Raw genomic sequence first — 20,014 nt, forward strand, 5'->3', positions numbered from 1 at the left:
TGGCCTTGCTGCTACATGAAGTCAGCAAATTTTACTCCTTGCAAGAAGCGGGTGGCAGTGTTACTTCCACTTTGAAAACATGTGTCACTACTTCTTAAAAGACATACATGTCAAGAGAAGCTGACATGTTGATGGCTATGATGAAATAACATATTTCAGCAGGAGTTGGACCTCAGAGAACCTGCAGAAAACAATATGAAGGTAAATGCTTTGAAATAGAAATGTTAAAGCCACATGGGAATGCTTTGATAACAAATGCAAACCTCATTAGCTGTCTGAATGAACATCCAACCAGTTTTCACGTTTCTCCAGCAAGGAAATGCACATTTAGTTTATATTTCTGTGTGTGAAATTCATTAACCAGGAGCCAAAAACTTTCAGCTCAGAGGCTACGGTTAAGGACTAAAACATGCGTCCTGCACAGTCTGTGCCATGTACAACAGGTGTTGCCAGAAGTCTTTCGATTTTTATAATGAAACATCAAGTGGTCATTTTCACCCATAAACTAGAAAGAACACTATTAGGGCACCCAGAAGTAGTGAATTATGCTTGTGAGTGTTCTGTGCAGTAACTGCAGTACTTCTTGCAAGACAATGTTGCTTCAAGATACCTTAGATTGTGCTGCACTCGCTCTAACAACACAGGCAAAATTACGCTCCCTGGCTCTCGAGAGTGGTCGACAGCCTTTTTTCAGCACCAGCTAGTGTGCAATGTTATAATGGCCTCCTTCCTCTTTGCAATATTGTGGCCGTTAAAAAAGAATTATTTTCTGTGTGCTTTAAGAAGGCAGGCCACACCTCAGGTGCCTGTTTCGGGAGTCAACATCTACTATATACTAGAACCTTTGCACAGAATAGCTCTAAATTGAGCAAGCTGACACAGTAATTTTTCCAAGGTGGAAACGAGCAATAAATTCTTGAGGGGTGGCACAGTAAGCCTTGAACTAGTTAATTATATAAAGTAGCATAACTTAAACAGAAAACATGTGTTATGTTTCCCAGTGTACGTGTATCTGTATGTGATTGTGTGTTCATTAGCTGGAACTTTGCAGCTCATAGTTTTTGCAACACAGCTGAACATTGTACACAGCAGTAAACAGATACATAGAATTTATACACTGATATGACTGTTTTTTATACAGGATAGCATGCATTAGTTTGAAAGTGTCGTGTGTTATTTACTACTTGGAATTAAACAAATCTATCTATCTATCTATCTATCTATCTATCTATCTATCTATCTATCTATCTATCTATCTATCTATCTATCTATCTATCTATCTGACTAACTAACTAACTAACTAACTAACTAACTAACTAACTAACTAACTAACTAACTAACTAACTAAGCTAGCAAAAGCAATATACGGGCATAAGTTCGGGCGTTAAATTATTCAAGTTTACGTACCTTCAGAACAGCCACGCACTGGAATAAGCGTGTGTTACTTGAAATGAAATTAATTTTTGCCCCACTTATTTATTTGGCAAGTGTTTTATACTGGGTAGCAATACGCACGCAGCCCACGAATAATAGAGTTGCCGATAGACAAGCGAAACTTACGATAGTACATACTAGCACGGGAGTTTAGTTGGTCATCTGCAAGCTTAAGAAGCAAGAACATTTGTAGCACAAGACGATCAGTTCCACATCACTATTATGTGAGCGGAAACCGCGGACAAACATCACCCGGGCCCGCTCTCCGCACATTGCCCCAAACCTCCTCAGCCAAGAGAAACGCTGTCAAAGCAGTTATGTAACGAGCACAGTTCGCGTCCACCAGCAGCTCTCGCACACATCTAGGCTCGATATAAAGAAACCATCGTCGCTTAAATTGCCCATCTCTTCGAGTGGGGCGCTAGTCGCAGAAAATAAGCTGCGGGAATCCAAAATATTGCCGTTTGTTTACAGGATCACCACCACCAACGACGAGGCTGTGCATACACGCAGCGTAGAGGCGATCGGCTGGCGAGACCTTCGACGCACGCATATAGCGTTCTACGCGTCCTTCGAGTAATTCCGGCGGGCAACACCTTGGGAGCTCGCGTCGTCGTCGCACACCGGCGAGCCTCTCCCCGGCGCAGGACTGCGAGTCAGCGCGCACGATACGTACAACACGGTAAAACGCACCATCGGTTGCGCCATCGTCGATCAGATATGCGCCAACACAACCGAAAGCTTCGCACACACACAAACAGCTGAGGCGATCAACGACGACGTCCCGTGGTCCCGTCGGAAAAGCTAAAGCGAAACTACGGTTGATCACGCTACCGATGCGAGGGACGATGTGGTATGGTAAGATTAGTCCCGCGGATTACTAAACGTGAAAAAGCACGTTTGTCAAAATTGCGACGACGTAAAAAATTTAATGGCTTCTTACTTTAATGCGCACGCTACCTCTTACTGGAAGATAAGTACATTTAGCGTAGTCACAACTGCGGTGGTAGTGCCCTCTGGGTGTCGCCAGGAAAAGCGTTACATCATCATCGCTGGCGAAAGCAAGTGAATGGTGGCAGAGGAAAAGTCGCGTTGCTGCCTGTTGGGTGTTCGTGCGTCGCCGTTTTCTCGTTTATAATCGGGCTGCTCCGGCTACACCTCGGCACGTCGAATATCGTCCGACACAGAGCTGCTGCGTGCTGGTGCGAAATTCAGCGACGGGCCGCGGCTTCAGTGTCGCCGCAGCAACGAGGGAGGCGTCGCGACGACAAGGCGTCCGCGAGCACTCCGTGTTGAGCTCGTTAGCTCGTCGCCGCCGTCGAAAATGTTAAACTAAACCCAGGCACGGACAGATCCGGGCGTGCAGGAAGATGCCGTTTCTCGGGGCGAGTTCTGCGTTCCAGCAGGATGTCGGTAAGTTGGTGCAGCCTCTGTGCCGAGAGGAGCAGCAGCGTTAACTCGCGTATCGCCTGCAATCTGTGTAGGCCTGATGGAAACCTCGGCGTATTTATTTTACGAATAGCGTGGCTTCTCGCGTACAGTGCACGCTTGAAAGCTCGCGTTTAGCGTAATGTGTCTGAATGATAAGCTTCTTGTGGCAGCGGCTGCGTAGACATCCGCAGGGCCAGTTATCATCGGCGACCGCCGCTTGTCCGGTGCGTCACTCGGTACGGGTCATGCAACCTTGTTTTGGTTTTGGATTTTGTGACGCAGTTGCCGAACCCGAAAGTCCATTAGTCACGCCGAGTTCATGTTATTTCACCGAATTTTCCTTTTCTTCACTGGCACCGTCTGCAGCGCACAGAACGAGAGCCAAATGTGTTGCTCCAAAAGCTCAAGTCCACGAAAGGCGTCAACACCTCGTGACAAGGACGCCGATACTTCCAGTTCATTTTGCATTGTGACGAAAGCGTGGCCTTGCAGATCGCAGGTTCCGATTTGACAAACACACCACGCAGTGCGCGCAATGCCAGTTTCTTCGTAGTTGCGATACACTGGCACTTACGTCATTCAGTTATGTGGATAACTAGATGAAAATGTGCGACATTTGCATTCTTTTAAAATTCTAGTCTAAACAATATTTCTGAAAAAAAAAATAAGCACCACAGTCGTCTTTCTAATGCTGGAACCTGCTTTGGGCTGCTGGCCAATAACGTACATACGTAATCGTGGTTGGGCAGTCCTAAGCAGCGTGTAACGAAGGCTATTGCACGCAGTTGCAACCATTGCTTGTCACCGTGCGTGGTCAGGGAATAGCTGTGAAGTAGGTCATGCTCGCGTAATCGTCAGAGGCAGATTCTCGCACAAGTTTACTTTTATGGCAGTCAAGTTCACATGCACACTGTATGAGGTGCCTTCTTTTCAAAGAGTTCCACTGACTTGGTCCGATAGTGTTTTGCAAGATGTATTGTGGCTGTCTGTAGCCCTCAGTGTCAAACTTGCAGCTGCAGCAACAACTTGTTCAGTACAGAATAAGAAATGTCAAGGAAATGTTTCACCGCAAAGTAAAGAACCACAGCCTTGATTTTTGCCCTGTGTACGAGTCCAATAATAACTAGTTGTCATTGTGCTTTGGTTTACATGTTTGTTAAGGCCCGGTTTCACACTGAGATCGCTGTTATGTTTTCCAAGCTTTCACTGCTGCCCCAGTTTTTATGTCCTGGAGGCATGTTTGCTGCACAGTTTACAGCAAACAAGGAGCAGCCCTGTTGTTGGAATTGCTCCTACTACAGATACATATCTTGTATGACAAAATGTTTAACCAACCTGCATACATTCAGTGACAAATTTTATCTGGAAATGCGGATCTGCAGTGATGGATGAACCCTCCTGCACAGTCGGTTGCGTGCACATATTGTAGTTTTCAAGCCTTTGAGGTCTTTGTTTCTTGCTGTAAAGGCCTTTTAGCTTGAGTTTTAATGTTTAGCTTACAGTCTTGTACAGGTGGCTAAAGAAGGGGGGGGGGGGGGCAAAATGTGAGTGAGTGTGCTTGCATGCTGTCAGCTGCTGAGCAACTAGAAAAATGCGATGCAACGTCACAGGATGGGTACAACCAGGAACTAAGCACAGGAAATTGCTCCGTGCCCCACAAACACCACCCATTACATTGTTTTGCTGCAGTTCATATATTTTTTTGCTCTTATGTGACCTTGATGTTTGCTGCCTTGTTTCACAACTAATTCTAAAAAGAAAAAGAAAGTTGCCACGGTTCCTTTGTACTTGGGGCAATGCTAGATGTTGAAGATGATGCCTTAGTGGAGGCCTCTTGGTCGAACATAGTTCTTTTGCATTCCTGAAGCAGTTGAAAAAGGAAATGAATTGTATAATATTCTTACAGCAATTACAATGCATACGTCATAATCGTAATGCTTAAAATAGTTGCTCGAACTAATTTTGTGCTGTACTTTTGAAGTGCAAACACAAAGCCAAGTGTTAGGCGAACAGGTCACATTCTCTTGCACTGTGAATAGTTCTTGGCAATGCCCACCTTACACTTGCTACCTTGTCTTTGATCAGAAATTGCGTGTTACTGCATATATCGGGTTGGTTCGTTAACACTTCTTCTGGGAGGGTGGCTGCATGCATTGCATTTGTGTTGTTGCTGATTATGATTGAACTACATGGCAGGAGAGTGTGTAACGATGATCGTATTGAATAAAAATGACTTCGCATTTAACACTGTTGAAATAGTGCTACACAGTGTCACCGGTGTTCATGGCTGCTCCAGGTGGATGATCTGAGGAAAGAAGTAAACATGAAGTATCTCTTCACATAAGTTTCATAGTAAGTTGGCAAACTCAGGATGACTGCTTGATTAAACTAGATTAATTGTTCATTGCCAGCCGCAGGTGTCAGTAATGTCCCATTGCTGAGCATGATAGTGCAGGTTAAAATGCCCGACTGCTGCGCACACATTCTGATAAAGGTGTGAATGTAAAAATATTTGTGTACAGTGCTTGTGCATGTGCACATTGAAGACAACCAGGCGCTGTTTCTTGGGCGAGTTGGAATTGAATACTGGTATGGGCTGCACTTTCTAAGGCAAGTGCACTGTGAGACACACACATAAACAAGCGAGAATGCTCCCGTTTTTTTTTTTTTTGTGCCTCACCGTGTTCATATCCTGAAAAGCACAACCCATACCTCTAGACAACCAGGTGGTCAAAATTAATTGAGGGTCCCTCCCTCCATCCCCCCGACCCCTCCCACTATGGTGTCCCTCATACCCACACATGTTGCCTTGAGAAATAAATATAATATATAGGGCTATGTTTCTGGTCATATCTATTTTTGGCAAAGGAGCAAGAATTTATGATCACCTTTAGAATCTGTGCAGGAGTATGTTTAGGGATCATAATCGTGAGGAGGAAATTTACAGAAGAATGAAAATAGGTTGGAGCCATACGGCAGGCATTAACAAATCATGAGTGGGAGCTTACTGCTATCATTGAAAAGAAAAGTGTACAACCATATCCTACTGCTGTTAACATGTGGGGTAGAAACTTTGTGGTTAACAAAGAAACTAGAGTACAAGTTAAGGCCAGCATAAAGAGCAATGGAACAAAAAATGCTACGTGTAGCATTAAGAGACAGAAAGAGAGCACTGTGCATCAGAGGGCAAAAAGGGGGTAACCAATATTCTAGTTGATAGAAAGAGGAAAAAATGGACATGCGCATACCATGTAATATGTACGTAGGGCAGATAGCTGGTGGCCTGTTAGTTACAGAATGAGTGTCAAAGGAAATTCAGTTGAGGTTGGCAGCAATTTGGTGGCGAGGTGATATTAGGAAATTTGCAGGTGCAACTTGGAATCAGCTAGTGGCAGACAAGGATATTGGAGATCTCTGGGACGGGCCTTCGTCCTGTAGTGGACATAAGTATAGGCTGCTACTGATGATGATCCTTATGGTACCGTACAATTGAATTGTTCAAAACTGAGTATGGCAAATCAGTTCTAGAGAAACTCGCAGGGTTGGGGAAGGCTATGGGATTTCCTTTGTAGCTTTGTTAGAAGTTGGGAGGATGGTAATGTTTTCTTTTATGAACTTTCCTCCACCTTGCGGGCTTCTGCAGAACTGATTTTCCTTATTCAGTGTCTCTTGGCCTTGCACTACAATTGGCTAGCCTCATGGTTAGCCCAGATGGTAGACTAACCACCCCAAGGAAAAGCATTAGTCCTGGGTTTTATCATGAAATCCCTGGTCTGTATACTTTTGCTCTGAGGTCTAAGTCTTTTTTTATTTATATTGTGTGGGATTTTGATAAAAAATTGATAATTTTAAAAAGTTTGTACATTGTCCTCTGTGTCATCCTCATTGATAAATGATCACAATCTTATCTTTCTCAAGACACACAACTTCAGTGTGGTTGCTGGTGTGAAACTCTGCCAAAGTGATTGCCAGCTGCTCTGTTATCAGCTTCTTGTCTTAGATTAGCAGTAGTGGTCAGTGTCATGGGACATTTACAGCAGCAAATACTGCAAGCGCTCCGATGTGCCTTTGTTCTAGGTGGATGCTAACATCTTTGCTGTATACCTCTGAACTTTTATCATTTATAGTATAAAATGGCAGGTTTTTACAGCTCATTGATAGTTCTACAATTTTTCATTTGCACCCTCTTTTAAAAGAATGCAAAATACAGTCCCCCACCGAATTTGCGGAGCCTTATTTCTTCATACCCATTCGATTATCATACTTTTCAGGCGTCTAGTTAATTCTGGCCATTTAAAATTTTATTTCACCGCATTTGGTGAATCTGCAGAATTGTGATAAGCACACAGCTGCACAATGGATTTAGCATTTTTTAATCTTCAGTGAACTTTGTCAAGGTCACAGAACGTGGTCTTTGTGTGAGAACTTTCTACAAGAATGTGAAAACAAGAACATTGACTATTTCATGTCTATCATACTTTGAAAGCAAACTGTCTAGCCTCTTGAAAAAATGTGCCTAGTGTAAAGTATGGTGAAAAGCAAGGCAAAAAGTAAACCCGCTACATGACGACATACTGACACCAACAGCAAACACCTTCCAATTCGTTTTACAACACTTCACACATATTACTCAAACATAAATTCAAACACAGATCCAGGCAGAAGTGTTGCCAAGATGCATGCAACATATTTTCTGCTTTATTTTCATCAGTGCATTGCTTTCTTTTTGTGCACTATCTTGGCATGCATATAGCACCTAAAAGGGGGATTTGGACCTACTCGACTGCAGCGCCACCCGCTTCACAAAACCACCGTAAAACAGTAGTGAAATTTTGGCTGCCATTACACTTGGTGGTTTCGCGAGTATCTTCGTTTGCGGTACAGATCATTCTATTTGCAACTCTAGAGCGCAAGTTTGCAGTGTACTTAATGAACAGAGCTAGCAAAATTTTTTGTAAGCAGTCAACATCCTGAGTAACATCAATTCTTGGTATTTTTCACCAAATTATAGTAATTTTTAGCTTCAACTCTAGTACTTTTCTAATTTTAAGGTCTACAGGTCTGCTGCTGTTACTTGCCATTTCTACTTGCTGCTATAGTGCAGGTGACACATTGTTTTGACCACCTTTGTGATGTGAGCAGCACTTGACAGGTTGTTTCTATTAGGGCCGTTGAACTGGGCTCTACTGCCAGAAGTAAGTTGAGGTCTGCAGAGGAATGCTGCTTAACTTGCGCACCCAAAAGTCTGAGGAAGAGCATGTTCAACGCACAAGGAGAGGCATACGGGCTGTTCAGGCAGCTTCACCGTGTTTCTGTTAAAATCTTATTTTACATGAAGCGAGTGATAAGTGCAAATGGAGGTAGGTCTGGGGATACTTGAGCGGACAAGAGTTTATTGCTGTGTGTCACAGCTTACTTGTGGCACGAGGAATGGCAGGGAGATTAACCAGCAAGGAGCCTGATACACTCCCCTTCAGAGTTGGGAAGGGAAAAGGGGCTCATGAAAGAGAAAGGGAGGACAATTAGAAGAATAGGAATAAGCGCGCGCAAATTGGAAATGGCATGTGCCACTGTCACAGTTTTATCTCTTAGGTCTCTAGACTGCAGGAAACGTGGTAGCACACAGTGCTGACGTCAGACGTCTGTGAGCACTTGGTTTCATGCTGCCACCGTGTGGGTTGCCTGACAAACCTTGACAATGTAGTCTTTAGGTGGGTTCTGTGTGACCAGACCTCACACAACACATTTCCTAAAGTAAGCAAATCAGTGTGGATCTAGCAGTAAATGTGAGAGAAATGTGTTGGGGCATTGTGTTACACTTCTTCGAGGTCCTAGATCTATGATTTAAGCTGTGTTCACCAAAGTATTGTTCAGGATTAAAAGAAATTTGTGGCACAAACTTATCGAGGACAAAGAATGCAACGACAGGACGGGTTGCCCTTCCTGTTGTTGAGCTTTTTGTCCTCGTCTAGTTTACGCCCTGAATTAATTTGAATTATGACCCAACATGCATGTACACACACACACACGCGCAGAGGCAGATAATGCACACACGTGCACTTCTACCACATGACTGGCTTCCCACAATTCATACCCATACACTTTTCGTCTACTTTTTGGCTCCTTCAAGCTTTTGTTTTGTGGAGAAGTATAACTGTTACAAACTTCTCTTGCAGCAAAGTTTATTTTGTACCGTGGAGCAGTTGTAAACAGGCTAGGCTGCACCACGAAAATGCAGAACCAGTTGTGCATATGCTATCGGGGGTGAGATGAAATGTAAACAGCAGTGCCTGTTGCCATTGTGGCACCTTGCTTGGCCAGTGAAGTTAACTTTAACAGCTTGTTTCGCTTATTCATTAATTTTTTAGACAATACATGGCATTTCCCGTGGGTCAGTACTAAAAAAATGTGGTTAGCCTTTGATAGGATCCTGCTGTTGCTGGGCTTAAAAGCAGCAGTGTTCATATTTATTTACTTAGTGCATACTACAGGCAGCAGGGCCCAAGCAGAGCATGAAGTTACTAAATAACGACGTTTCACAGTATGCTAACAGCAGTAGTTAGTTTTGTTAACTTAATAATTTTAAGTTTCACAATAACCTTAAGTTAAACAATAACCAAAAGTGCGGCCTCCACAAAAGAGCTACAAAATTTGTGAAGCTTGTGGTCACTGTGGAATTCGCATTTGCAGTTTGTTCTATGTGCCAGTAACTTAGTGTTGCACATATTTATTATGGGATACATGCCCAAACTATGCAGAAGTTTATATTTTGTGTGGAAATGTCTTTTTAGCCTCTTGAGCAGAAGTATTGGGTAATAAATTGTTCAGTCACGCTACTGGATACCAGTTGGTGGAAGGGAAACTGACACAGGACAGTGAATGGGACAAATCCTTGCGGTACTTCTCTCTTCGGTGTTATGTGGTTTACTTTCCACCAGAAATACTGTATCCTTTACGGATGTCTGGGTTACAACAAAGATGTGGATCCTCATATTCTGTGCCTGCCTCAATAAAACTTGCAGATTTTGATAATTCTTCAAGGGCAATGAGGGAAGGTTGCACACGCGGCTTCTGTACTGGCCAGAGGTGCGCCACAGCATCTGAGTTTTGCTAATTGGCTGATGGAGTATTTCAGACAAAAACAAGCTGCTTGGCTGGTATTGCTAGTTCTTGCAAACTTTGCACACACTTAACTTGCTGCGGTAGGCCATGTAGCCTTGCTCTCAATGAAACAGCTGTACTTTAAAGCTGTGCTCCCTAGAGCCGTGCCGTGCATACACACATTGTACCAACGACAGCATGAAATGACATTCAGCTTGCATTCATGTCTTCAGAACCTAATATAGGGCTGCCATTAACAATATCTCTGCACTTCGTACCTTGGAACTTGTGCTGTTGACGTGACTTGATTTTAATTTTGGGCAATTTCCCGGTTCTTTTAGGGTTTTTCTTGAGCTGTGAACAAATCTTATGGTTAACAGCACAAATAAAATTTCTGAGTGGCATCAGTTTGGGCCATTAATGGCTAGGACAAGCACAGCTAGTAACATACAGCAGTGAGAAGTTTGCCAACTTTCTGTTATATATATGCTATTTTTGGTTGCCTTTGCTGCTCTAGTTACTGGTTTATTGAAGCAAAGCTGATTTGTTGCTGCTGGGAGAGCCTTCTGTGATCTTTTTTGTATTGCACAGAGCAGTGGGTGCACCAGGTGCCTAGTGACTTCTGAAACATGTGCATCTAAATTTGCCATCTGTTACTTGAGCATCATTTTTATTCTAGAAGATGTGTTCAGCAGCTATGTTTTCTCTCACATCTCACAAACTTAATTTTGTATTATATCATTAAGTAAAGCACTTGCCATTATTCTTTGTCTAGCTTTATTTAACTTGTAGCCGCCAGGTCTACGAGCTTGCTTCTTTTATGACGAGGTATATATGTATAATTAAAAATACTTTGCCTCACATCAGGTACTTCGTGGTCGGTTTCTGTTGGGCCTTCTTCAGTATGTCTGATAGGGAATTGAGCCAGGATACCAGCACAAGAGCTTGTTGCTCTACCCTTTGAGTCACAGGTGCACTTGTTCTTCTTTTGTGGCAATGTCAGCTGGTATTCTGCGACAGTTGATGTGTCACATTGAATCGCATGGCAAAACTTTGCCTAAAGGGACACTAAAGGGAAATAGTAAGTCGAGCTATACTGAAATATTAGCCTCTGTAATAACAAATCCATCACTCATAGTGAGAACCGAGCTTCTGTAAGCGAGAAATTGACAAAAATGGAAAATTCGGGTGGCGTAACCTGTCGTGGAGTATGGTACCTCTCGTGTGATGCGTGGTGTGACGCCAGGCCACCGGGCTAGCCAGGAGATGGAGCCGAGGCGAAAGGCAGGCAGTTCAAGAAATATTGCCGACGCTAGTTGAGAGAGGAGTGGCTGATTCGCAGATTGCGGCAGGAGGTGGTTGCCTGGACATAAGGTCATGGCCTCAGTTTTGGTGATTCAAATTGAGGAGCAGCAGCGGGAGGTTCAGTGGCAGTTTTCTTACAAGGTCACATATTGGCGCCCAGAAAACGACGATAGGCTTCTAGACAGATAAGCTATCAAATTAAGTCATACTTGATATTTTCCTTTAGTCTCCTTTAAAAAGCTAGACCAGATGTGCTAGTTTCAATGAGGCCACAAGTGCAGAAAAGTAAACATGCAAGTAGTTGCCAACTTTACGACTGTGATTTGCATGCGTCACATTGCATAACAACAAGTTCTTTGTAAAAGCATGAGCTCGCAACTTCCCATATCCTTCCCTTGTAGCAGCTAGCAATTTGTGATATCTGAGATTGTGCCCCACCTTCGGGATAGGCCCAGGCGATATTGTTCATTCGGTGTAGCACAATAAATCGGTTGTTGTGCTTTTTCTTTGTGGCCGTCTTACTATTGTTGCCTTGCTGCTGTCTCACACATGTGCTTGTCATACATGAGCTCGTGTCTTACATGTGTTTGTCACACACGCATAATTACTCTTTTCACAAACATGTTGGTCCATTTGGTAACTATTAACAGGACCCAAAACGATGCTGGATAGTCAGCTACCTGCAAAGTTCTTCACATAACACACATTTCCACTCTGTGTGGTATCTGCTAATCCAAGTAATCAAAGATGCCAAGTGTGTGATTGAACAATCCAACCTGAAAAGTGTCATCTTAATGCAAAAGTTGAACAAAAACAAAGCAGCAGTAAGCTCAAAGTTTTCTTGAAGGGTTGTTAGAGTAAAAACAGAGGTAACAGCAGTGTAGACACATGCAGCTGTCACAAATTTTTGCTCTATGGCACATTAAGGGTGTGCCCATATTTTGGCATCAGCAGTTGCTATTTCATGTTGTTCATGGTGTGATGAAATTTTGTCATGATTCTTTCTAGGCAAGTTTCGGAAAGACATTAGCACTATGTCAATAAAACACAAAGGGACAACTTACTATGTTGAAACTGCATTACCTGGTTAGGCTGGTGGTACTTCACACTGCTGGGACATAGGTCTTCTTGCAGATTTTTCATGCTGATGTACATTAGTTGGTAAGTGATTGGCATGTGTTTGTTGTCGTGAAACAGAGGGGATCCATTTATTGTTGTCGCGTGGGTTTGAGACTTCCACAGAACTTGTATGGAGCTGATAAGGCTTGGAAGTTTTTCCTGGAGTCTGCTTTAGCCGAAATTAAGCCTTTGAACTTGTTTAATACTGACTGGTCCACCACGTGTGCTGTGTCATTTCCGATGCTCCTGCGTAACATGTTAGCATCAGTGTTCTCAAGTAACTGTACTCCTGCCCGCTCTTTCTATATTGTTATGCAGCACTACAATGAAATCTCTAAAGCAGTGCAAGGTTTGGCGTTGTAGATGTTAACATTCTTAAAGGGAGGGGCTTTTTTGAAGTTTCGCAACTTGTACGGCTGACCGAAGGGCATCGTAACAACGGCAGCAAGTTACTGGGCAACATGCAAATGTTAGCATAGGGCTGTAGTCTCTATCGGTAATTTTCGGAAACCCTTTTGAATAATGCAACATCCGTGGTGCAGTGCCCCACTGAAGTGACGGGTGCTTATTGACATTGTGACGTGCTTGCTACCACTCCTGTCATTTGCGCTGGATTAACTGTTTGATGTGGAAGTTACACTCGTGACTGCAATGAAGCAGCAGTGGTGGGTGGTAAACTTCGTGGGCACATGTCTTTGTCAGTACAAATCAAGACATGTCCCTATGACGAAACATTGGCTGTTGATCATCGACTGTTAATCCCGCCCAGACTTCTCGTGACACCTTAGCATTCTTTGGACTCTCGACTGTGCTTACAGGTTTCTTTATTTTTACATCTGGCATGTTTCCACTGGTTTAGCATGTGCTTGAAAGTGATAAGCCCCTGTCCTTCTCTTCTGCTGTCCCTGTGGTGCAGAGAAGGCCACGAGCGAGCGCAACACAAGCGAGGACTGGGCCCTCATCCTGGACATCTGTGACCGGGTGGGTGCTGTCCCAGGAGGCCCCAAGGACTGCCTGCAGTGCATCATGCGACGCATGAACCACGCCATCCCACAGGTGGCCCTGCAGGCACTCACGGTGAGTGGCAGCACTCGGTGCCTCGGGCACAATTGTGGGCAGCTCGTGTGTCAAGTGCCCTGCCCTTTTCCTCCTTTTTTTTTTTTAAAGGTGAGGGCATTTCTTTGCCAACTCCTGCCCACTTCGATGAATCTGTATTTGTGGACTCGACACTAGGGCCCAGTAGGCGGTGTCACAGTGCTGCCCGATGTGAACATATTGTTTGTTGAAGCGATGTCATCACATTATAACATGTGAATCAGCATGGGCATGCAGTGATGGCATTATGACAAGGGTGATGTGATCATGACTGACGGTGAAGCAATGATGACAGAAGAATTTTTGTCTAAAATTCCAAATTAATGTTCATTTGAAGCGTGTGCAAAATACTGTCATAAACTCAAAGTAGCTAGAGAAATTCATCACTGGCAGGATGATTACCATAAGAATATTGTTATGGCCTGAATGGGAAACTGGTACAAAGAAGCTGTGCGCAGGAAGGGAGAGCAAGATGGAGTACTTACGTATTAAGGCAGCAAGGCAGCATGGTTGGAACCAATAGCCACTAGAATAAAGTATTTCACTCTCAATGTGAGAAGTGTCCGCTACAATGTTCGTTGTTCTTGAGTTGATATGAACAAAAAAATAATTTGGTCATTGTAGTTTCATTATTTTTTTAAACGGCAGATGTAACCCTTTTGTTGTCCCTTTATCCTTGATGCTGTGTAAGCTTGCTGATGTGTATCTCTTCACGTCATCTGCAGTTGCTGGATGCCTGTGTAAAGAACTGTGGCAAGATCTTTCACTTGGAGGTGTGTTCTCGAGAGTTTGAGTCTGAGTGCAAGAAGCTTCTTTCCAAGGTATGTGCAGTGTTTCCCTCCTTCAGTTTAGTAGTGTGCATTCATCCAACTTAAATGGCCAGACTCTTGTAGGGGGAAGGAAGGGGTACCACCCTTTGTTACCATTAAATTTTTTTTTTTTAGTAATGGCAAATGTGGTTAGTAGCACTACCTGTTTTGCAGTTGTACATGAAACTGCCATTATTCATTGGAGTGTAGCCAGTTGTGGGTGGAGTGCTTTCATGGCTGTTTTAAGCTGTACCAATGGTCTGCTTGACATTGGTCCACTCCCAGTGGACCACATGCAAGTCCACTTGTTCATCATACTTAACTATGCTCTGCTTCAACGAGGCATTCCTTGATAGTCTGGTGTTTTTGTGTGCTGTTAAATGGCATTGCCAAAACTAGTAGTGTGAACTAGCTGTTTCGCACTTGTGTGCTTGGCGCTACACAAGCCCACTACATGTAATCGACCTGCGAGCCATGTTAGTCACTGAGTTGTGATGTGCAGCCAGTGTAATTTGTGCATGCTTAAATTTCATTGGTTAGTGCATGCAGCCAGGGTGTCCAGATAACCAGCCAGACATTAGAAACACAAAGGCATGACAGAAAAGACGTTATATGATTTCTCTGTGGCTGAATTTTGTTCAGAAGCCTGCACTCCTTGTTGTGTAAGAATCTGAAGGCACAAGTCATGAATACGAACCCTGCGTGGCTGATCTTGGAATGTGTGAACTGGTGTGAACAGCATTGGAACGCTTGTTCGATCCCATGGTGCCTTTGTGTGAAAACAAATCTGCCCTCTCCCACCAGGGCCACCCACGGGTGGTGGAGAAGATGAAAGGCTTGCTGAAGAAGTGGGCCCAGGAAGACTTCAGCAAGGACCCCCAGCTCAGGTGGGTTTGCCATTTAAGTTTGAATGGCTGGTTGCCTATTCTCACTGCAGGCCTTGTCCAGGCTCTTATGGGAAGTGGGTGCCCTAGTGCATTGAGAGAAATAATCAGAAGAAACAGCAGGAGCAAATACTGAAAGTGAATAAATTGATGGAGGGCAAGAAACTCAATACAACAAAACAAGGATAAGACAGGGAACAGGGGGCAATTGCACTAGTGACATTTCTGCCAACTTGAGCAAAGGCGAAAATAGGTTGCTGGAAAGCGAAAATAGGTTGCTGGAAAGGCTGAATTGACAAGTTCCTTAGGTCTGATAAAGAACTGGATGAGTTTTTTTTATTTTTTCATCACCCATGGCGGGGCATCTGTTTCCGCACATCTGCAGACCATGAACTGTCCTTTTACTAGTGCTCTGTGTTTGTGGGCGACTGTTCGTTGTCTTGTCCATGTCCTTTTTTTTTGTGCTGTCTTAATTTATTGTGTATTAGGGGTGTGTGAATTGAGATTTTTGAGACCGAATCGAATACGAATCGAATAGTGCCAAAAGTGAATTGAATCAAATATTGAATACCTAGTTGTCGAATAGTTTTCGAATAATGAACAGCCGTTATCACAATTTATATTGTCATGAGTAGAAGATAAATTAAAAAGAAGTCCAATTGAAAGCGGTCGTAATATAAATCAATGTTCTCATTCTAGTATTCTTAAAGTTGGCAGGTTTCTGTCACTACATACAGTAGTATGTTATGAAGCATTGTTTATTAAAATCACAAAGCATTAGGAGTGAACAAGTATAGTTTCTTTGCATGCACAGGACTCTTCAGTGTGTGTGAACAATTGCTGTATAGTCTGTAGCCTAGGGCAGGCTACATAAGCAATGTAGCCTGCTTCACTACGCGCATTCTCATGTTTTATGTCCATACCTTGCCCATAGGGGTGAAAATTGGCCATACTTTTGCCCCTGTGTTATGTTTAATTGGGCGCAGTTGGCGTTTTGAAATATTCAAAAAGTATTAGAAAAATATTCAGAATTACAAATAGTGACTACTCGACTCGAAGACCTAATCGAATAAGACACTGCTTGACTCGTTATTCGAAAGTTTAGAATATTCACACGCCCACATTATGTATTATGAACCAAGTCATCCAACCACATGTCTTGTTAAACTAAAGGTGAATGCGTGTGTGCAACAAGCTATTCATTGTAAGGCACGCATTATATAAAGCTGTTTCTGAGCCAAAATTTAACATTGTGTGATCTCAGACGTGCGTTCGGGACAAAGGAACGACAACACAGTAGTGCAAACAATCAAAAGGCCATTTATTAAATTATACCTTTCATACACCAATGCCAGCTAGCCGAATTACTACCAATAGATCATGCCGATAATCTCGAGCAAATCCAGGAAGTCCAACTCACCGCAATAGGATATGGAGTGAATATGTTCGTCCCCATGCTGGACACCAAGGCTGAATTGTTTGTGTGTACGGTCACGCAAATGGTGGTGCGTTTGAAAGATCGTGTTTGTCCATTCTATTGCTCTGCTCTGAAGCCTCTCACGAGGTGGTCCTGCAGAGTGTGCCGACAGGTGCACGACAAGTTCACGCGCCCCATTGACGCCAAGCCAAAGAGGAAGAGGCTACTCCCTTTTGCGCTTGCATAACCCCGTTGTTAGGTGGCATTAGCAGCGCAACACTCGTGCCGTATCCCATACTCTTCTGCAACTACACGGGCTGAGTCACCTGGGGCACAGCCAGATTACAGGAGATGCGAGAGACCTGCAGGGAAACAACATAAGGGAGTGCAAGTTGAGTTGAGCGCCCCTGCAACATACAGTTCACAACTATAGTGCAAAAGATGTTCAAGCTGAGAATCAAGAAGCTGTTCCACCTTGTGAACATCGCGTTGTCATTCTGAGAGTAGACACTGTGCTCGTTAGTGCATTGTCAGAGTTCTATAGCTTGCGGGAAAGGAAAATACCTAAGCATATCACACAGCATGATCAGTAGGATGGCATAAGGTAGGAATTTTTTTGTTTAAACAAGAGGCTTAGTTTTGTAGAAAGCTATAATCACATGCTTGACCTTGTCAAGCACTTTGTTTTACAGTCTGACTAGAGGACACAGGAATAACTGTGTATACAGCGACTTGCATTTTTCATTCAGGTAACTTTAAATAAAAAAGGTTTCCTGCTTGCTGCTGGATTGCTTTTGCTTAAATTTCGTAAAAAGCTTACATCTTTAGGTCTGTACTGTTCACTAATATGCATGGCATGTTTGCTTGCCTGACTTGTCTAGAAAAAAAGAAGTGTACTGTCATATATGCACCTGCACCTTATTGTCAGGTGTGGACCAGTTTCACTTTCATGTGACATCTAAATATCCAGATGAATTGGGCAAACAACGACGAATGTTCATTGGAGGATGTGCACCAAGAAATGCAATCGCATTGCAGAATTTGAATGAAAACAAAGCAGCTCTAAGCCGAATTTAGGTGAAAGGTTCGTATGCAAATAGCCCCGTTACTATAGCCTCACTTTGACACAAGATTTGGGAGGCTCTAAAGGAAATTTCATGCAAGCTGTTTCTGAGTGCTGACAGACATGCTCATAAGAAACAAACATTCTTGCGTTGACATTGAATTTAAGGAGTAGCTTCAGCACGATCACTTTTGTGACATTTGTGTTCATGCTGTAAATGGTGGCAAAGGTGTTCGGGCTATCAAAAGAGCACTCTTGTCTTGTGCCATAAAATGCGTATGCTGGTGCTGCACCAAAGTGAGTCACTTTTGTCCTGACACCTCAGACTGGTGCCTTCACTGTCTCTTGATGAGATTGAAGTTGCCGGATCTGGAGTTTGCCCGCAAAACAGAGGGTTCGAAAGGAAGAGGATAACAGGATGCATTTCTTTATTTGTCTCGTGCTAACTATGGCAAGTCGCACTATGCAAGTGTGGCAACTCTCCGCTTTTGATTCTATTTAGTTTTTTAACTATAAAGGCAAGGATCCCTCTCAGAAGCAAAACTATCCTTTTTTTTTTGCTAGTTGGAGTGCGCGTACGTGCAACAGTACAGTGTGCAACAGTTCCAATTTCCACAGCAGGGGGTCTAGCAACTGGGAAAACAGGGAATTCTCATGGATTTTGAGTAGTCTGGAAATACTCAGGGAAAACTCAGAGAATTTGGGCTTCTATCAGGGAAAATTAGCTGTAATTTTATTGAAAGGAAACAAAAGTCGTGCTAACGCTGGCTCAAGTAACAGATAAGAATCATAACAAATCGTCTTTGACACCATGTCGTCGGCTGAAGGAGTGGCCAGTGTACAGTCAACAACCGATTTTCCGGACGTCTGATTTTTAGGACATCCCTAATAATTCGGACGGCTTCGCAGCACCACCACGTACCCCATAGAGTCGGTGTTTAAGAACGAACGAAATTTTGGACGCAAGAGCCCTTTGCAGCCCGATTTTCCAGACCTTTTTCCATGAACACAGCTCCGAAGCGGCATTACTCAAAGCCACCACCTCTGCCATTTTGATTATCTCGCCGCCTCGAACTGGCGCTCTCGCATGCATATTCACTGGCAGCCGTAGCCACCACCGCTGCAACACTAGGCCGCGCCTACTTTGCCGTTTGCTACTGTTAGAAATTTGTCGCTGTTAGCAATGACGCTGACTAAGCCTTAGTAATCCTCACCGATGGCTTCGAAGCACAGAAAGCACAATGTGTTGCAGTATGCCGGTTTCCAGAGTAAGCTTCTTCTCAATACAGCAAGGTTTTGCGGTGAAGCATGTGCAAAGTATAGCGGTGAAACTTACCAAATGTGGGAAGAGGCAATCGTCACGGGACCCAGTATGTATTTTTTGATTATGCACGCATGCACCCTCCATATCCTGTCCCAGTACAGGCACCACTATGCCTAATAGTGCACTGACAGGCCTTCAGAGCTTTTTCAGACGTGCCTGTGGCGATTTGAGCCCATAAGGGCAGTAAAAGACATGCATTCATTTTTTTCGTACTGCCTGATTTTTTGGACGTTTTCGTGGCTCCTAGGGAGTACTAAACATTGCATGCTGACTGTACAACTGACCAAGAGCATGCTTCAAATGGTCCATGGGGCGAACGTGGGGCAGAAGGACAAGAACAGATATTACCGTCGCATTGAGAAATTATCGGGAAAAGAAGTGTGACGCCCCTTTTTTTAAGGCGCTTGAGCTCAAAAATCAAAAAGCAGAGTGTTGGCTGACGCAAAGATGCAGGTGGCCCTCATCCAAACCATCTTTCTGTCTCCTTTTCCCTTTACCCAGTGTAGGGTAGCCAACCGAGCTCAGTCCTGGATAACCTCCCTACTTTTCATTTATCATTTGCTCTTTCTCTCTCTCTCTCCTCCCTTCTATATTCTTTTTGAATAAACACTACTCCTTACTGTTCACACGGATTAGGTCGTTTTTATTTTTTATCATGCTTACTATAGAGCGACAGCATCGGGTGACATGGTGTCAGGTCTGTCTTGACATAAAAGAAAGTTCTGTGTCACTCGGGGAATTTTGCAAAGGCACTCAGGGAAAACCTAGAAAACTCAGGGAATTTAGAAATGTCAACTTGGTAGACACCCTGCCACATTGGCATGTGTGTACACAACTTTTGTGCTTTATGAGGAGGAAGATGGTGAGATGGTTGATTTATCTTAAACTGGCCTATAGTGCCGGTTAATGCAGCACTGGCAGCCATAGCCATCACCGTGGCAATGCTAGGCCTAGCTATTTTGACGTTTGCTACTGTTAGAAATTCGCTGCTGTTAGCAATGATGCCGACTAAACCTGAGTCTTCCGAGGCAT

At 43.6% G+C, this 20,014-nt stretch overlaps 1 protein-coding gene across 2 annotated transcripts in view; it reads left to right on the top strand.

Moving 5' to 3' along the window:
• Positions 1-2,495: 2,495 nt before the first annotated feature.
• The window catches only part of Stam (signal transducing adaptor molecule), a 68,825-nt gene continuing 51,306 nt past the window's right edge, over positions 2,496-20,014 (top strand). The window contains exons 1-4 of one of the 2 annotated variants that reach the window (XM_065440542.2): positions 2,496-2,847; positions 13,307-13,467; positions 14,211-14,306; positions 15,099-15,181. In XM_065440542.2, the coding sequence (XP_065296614.1) occupies positions 2,805-2,847; positions 13,307-13,467; positions 14,211-14,306; positions 15,099-15,181 (383 nt within the window). In that variant the 5' untranslated portion in view covers positions 2,496-2,804. The remainder of the gene's footprint in view (positions 2,848-13,306; positions 13,468-14,210; positions 14,307-15,098; positions 15,182-20,014) is intronic. The other variant, XM_065440543.2, reaches the window with a different exon arrangement.

Source organism: Dermacentor albipictus, chromosome 3 (genome assembly GCF_038994185.2).
Source record: "Dermacentor albipictus isolate Rhodes 1998 colony chromosome 3, USDA_Dalb.pri_finalv2, whole genome shotgun sequence".
In the NCBI taxonomy this organism is placed as follows: Eukaryota; Metazoa; Arthropoda; class Arachnida; order Ixodida; family Ixodidae; genus Dermacentor; species Dermacentor albipictus.